The sequence below is a fragment of the Solanum tuberosum genome, unplaced genomic scaffold, assembly GCF_000226075.1.
Source record: "Solanum tuberosum cultivar DM 1-3 516 R44 unplaced genomic scaffold, SolTub_3.0 scf00012, whole genome shotgun sequence".
NCBI lineage: Eukaryota > Viridiplantae > Streptophyta > Magnoliopsida > Solanales > Solanaceae > Solanum > Solanum tuberosum.
In genome coordinates, this window is record NW_006238937.1 from 3,032,945 (window position 1) to 3,036,608 (window position 3,664).

At 38.8% G+C, this 3,664-nt stretch overlaps 1 protein-coding gene across 1 annotated transcript; it reads right to left on the reverse strand.

Annotated features, from left to right (window-relative positions):
* Nucleotides 1-282: 282 nt before the first annotated feature.
* Nucleotides 283-2,790, reverse strand: LOC107062614 (uncharacterized). The gene is made up of 2 exons (XM_015313466.1): nt 2,641-2,790; nt 283-786 (listed from the first exon to the last, which is right to left on the reverse strand). Exons 1-2 carry the CDS (start codon nt 2,788-2,790, stop codon nt 283-285), a joined length of 654 nt encoding a protein of 217 aa, XP_015168952.1.
* Between the last annotated feature and the right edge of the window lie 874 nt (nt 2,791-3,664).

Genomic DNA, 3,664 nt, shown 5'->3' on the forward strand with positions numbered 1-3,664 from the left:
CCGCACTAGTATCAATAATATACTATGTTTCTTCAATTTTAAATTTACCTCAAAGTGGGATGGACCATATGTCGTACAAGAGGCATATTCAAACGGTGCTTACAAGCTTGTTGATGCTGATGGCGCAAGGATCGGTCCTATTAATGCTAAATTCCTGTAGAGGCACTACCCTTGATGTAAGATGATGCTCCTTACTGCCAGGACTTGGTCTCCAACTTGGAGGCATCTCAGGCGAACCTTTTTATTGAAGGCACGAGATAGACGATCTTGATATTCAAGATTTTATTGGGCTTCTAGCCTTTTTTCATCAAGTTCTTCTAACTCACCAAGATGCAGTCGAGCATTTTCTTCTTTAGTGAGCCCTTCTTGAATAGCAAGTCTTAAGGAAGGTATTTGACACTCAAGTGGAAGGACTGCTTCAACTCCAAAAGCAAGTGAATATGGTGTTGCTTGAGTTGGAGTGCGGTACGTCGTCCTATATGCCCACAAAGCTTCTTCCATTATTTCATGCCAATATCGTTTGGACTTGGAGACAACTTTTTTGAGGAGTTTGCATAAATTTTTATTCAATGCTTCAACAAGGCCATTGGCGGCAGCATGATAAATAGAAGATTTACATTGCTCGAAGCCAAAGAGATCACAAATTTTGTTCTTTAACTTGTTATCAAATGGCTTGCCATTGTCTATTATTATGTAGCGAGGGATGCCAAAGCGATAGATGATATTCACTCGGATAAAATTTGCAACATTCTCTTTCCTCACTTCTTTAAGAGCGACAACTTCAACCTATTTTGAGAAGTAATCTATTGCAGCCAAGATGTACAAGTGTCCACCAGAAGATTTTGGTAGTGGTCCCACAACATCCAATCCCCAAGCGTCAAATGACCAAGATGCAATAGTTGGATGTAATACTTCGGGCGGCTGATGTATGAAATTCGCATGAAATTGACAAGCATCGCACATTCGAGCATAATCTAAGCAATCCTTCACCATGGTTGGCCAATAATACCCCATTCTTTTTATATGAAAGTGGAGTTTTGGTCCAGATTGATGTGATCCACATACTCCTGAGTGTGCTTCTTGTAAAGCTTGGATTAATTCTTCCTATTGAAAGGAAGATAGTTGTGGATGATAATCCTTTCACTGAAGTTGAGACACATTTTATGATGATGCAAAATTCTATTTGAAGGGTTATGTTGTTAAAGAGGAGAAATCTAACGATGTCAAATCAACCAAGTCTATAAAATCACAAGCAAAAGAATCGATGCGGTTGTTGGAAAGGCAAAAGTTGACACTAAAGATCTTTGTCCCAACCTTAATGAAGGGAAGATTATGTCTTCAAATAAGAAGCTGACTTCTGAACTTTGCTATGTTCCAAAAGTAAAGAAAGAAGAAGTCAAATCATCTAACCTTCAAAAAGATGCATTAAGAGGACTAAATCCTCCTATCAGACGAATTGATGCAATAAATTTGTCCCAAGTTGAAGTCATTACATCGATTACATGTATCCATGCACTTGATCGCAAATCTTTCATGTGGATTTCTAATTTAATAGATCCCATGGACCTCTGTCCCCCTTGATTGAATCCTTGTATCAAAAAATGACCTGCACTAAGTTCTTCAATCGTGATGTCGAGTTCCTTCAATGTGTGGATAGGTAGAATGTTGACTCTAGATCCTTCATCTATTAAGATTCTATTTATATTCTTCTCTAGCACGTGACCCACATATATAAAAGACGATTGTGTAGTGTTTCACCAAATAGAAGATCATTATCTGTAAATGTGATTTTTGTATCACATGTATGTGCTTCTTGGGAAGAAGGTTCAATAGGCTTTTCAGAAGATGAAGGAGACATCATTGACAAGAATTTCCTTGTTGCTTTTTCTTCGCCGTTAGGAGACACTTTTAGTAAGGATTCACTTGCATCATTGTCAGTAGGAGACACCTTCATTGTTTTTTATTTATCAGCATTGAAACATTGTGTCTCACCATTGTCTTGAGTAGGTTTTGTGCAGAAATAACTTGGTAAGAAATCCTCTAGAGTCATAGGACGTCAGAGTTTCTGGTAGTGATGTACTTCTACCTTTGCCCTCTTTGGGTGCTTGATTGATTCCTGCTTCACCAATTTCTTCACCATCTTCCTTCTAATTGGTTGCTCAAATTATTTTTTTTGTAAGCTTGACTTGTTGCATCTTCGCTTAGTCACAAGAATCCAACATTCATCATGATCTATATCAACTTGAGAATTTTCTTGCTCTAATGACTCTTTTTCATACTTTTCAGAGATACATATTTGAACCGGATCAAGTGAGCCAAATGTGATGGAGATTTGGTTAGACTAGCTTTCTCACCATCAAGGACAATCTTCTTTTCTCTAACCAATCGCATCACTCTATCCTTGAAGATAAAACATTTTTCAAGAGGGTGACTCACAAGTCTATGATACTTGCAATAATTTTGGTCATCAACTTTTCCAGCTTCATCAGGTCACTTCATCTCTGGTAAATCAATGAGCTTTAACTCAAGAAACTCGTCAAACATATCATAAACGTCAGAATCCAAGAAGGGGTATTCCTTTTCTTGCATTTCTCTTAGGATCGACTTTTGGCTCGAATGTGCTTAGAAATTCGTTCTCACACTTTGCTTCTTACGCTCCTTTGGAGTGAACTTTACAGGCGACACATTAACATTCATTGACTCTTTGTTGTCATTCTTGGGCACAAATTTGCTCCATCTCTTGGGTTCCTGTTTGTCTTTTTCTTTGCGAGGGTCATGGACAATCGTCATATCTTTTTCCAGCAGAGGACATGCTCAACTCCATATCATGAGCGCGAGTAGCTAGATCTTTGAAGTATTTTGGTTTCATTCCTTGTAAGATGTAAAGAAGCTCCCAGTGCATCCCTTGGATACACATTTCTATCGCAGAAGTGTCACTAAGCCTATTCTTGCAATTCAAGCTCGCGTTCCTCCATCGATTTATGAAGTCTATGACTGGTTCATCCTTCCTTTGGTGAGTATTCGTGAGTTCTACCATGTTAATCGTACGCCTCGTGCGATAGAAGCAATTGAGAAACTCGTGCTCTAGTTGTTCCCACTATCGATACAATTGGGCTCGAGATCTGTGTACCAATCAAAGGCATTTCCCTTTAGAGAGCGGACAAACTGCTTGACAAGATGGTCTCCCTAGGTTCCAGCATTATTACATGTTTCCACAAAGTGTGCAACATGTTGCTTCAGATTTCATTTTCCCTTAAATTGTTGAAATTTGGGAGGTTGATAACCTGCAGGTATTTTGAAGTTATCAATTCTTGTCATGTATGGCTTGGCATACATATGAGAGGACTTGGTGGAGACTTAATATTTGTCTTTGATTGTGCCTTCAATGAACTCCTTCAAGCAATCGAGTGGGATAATTCCTTTAGAAGAAACTGGCATCTCATTAACAAGTGGTGTTTTCTTCACAAGATCTCCGATCTCTTGAACTTCAACACCCTTTCCAAGAGGATGACTCACTTCTCCATCTAAAATTCCTTCCATTCGATCCATCAACTTATCGATTCTAGACTCTTAGTGTTGTACATGCTTTGTCAATCCTTCAACCAACTTCGTCAGATTTGAGAGTTATTTCTCAAGGGAAGAAGCAACAGTCGCCATTGTTTGC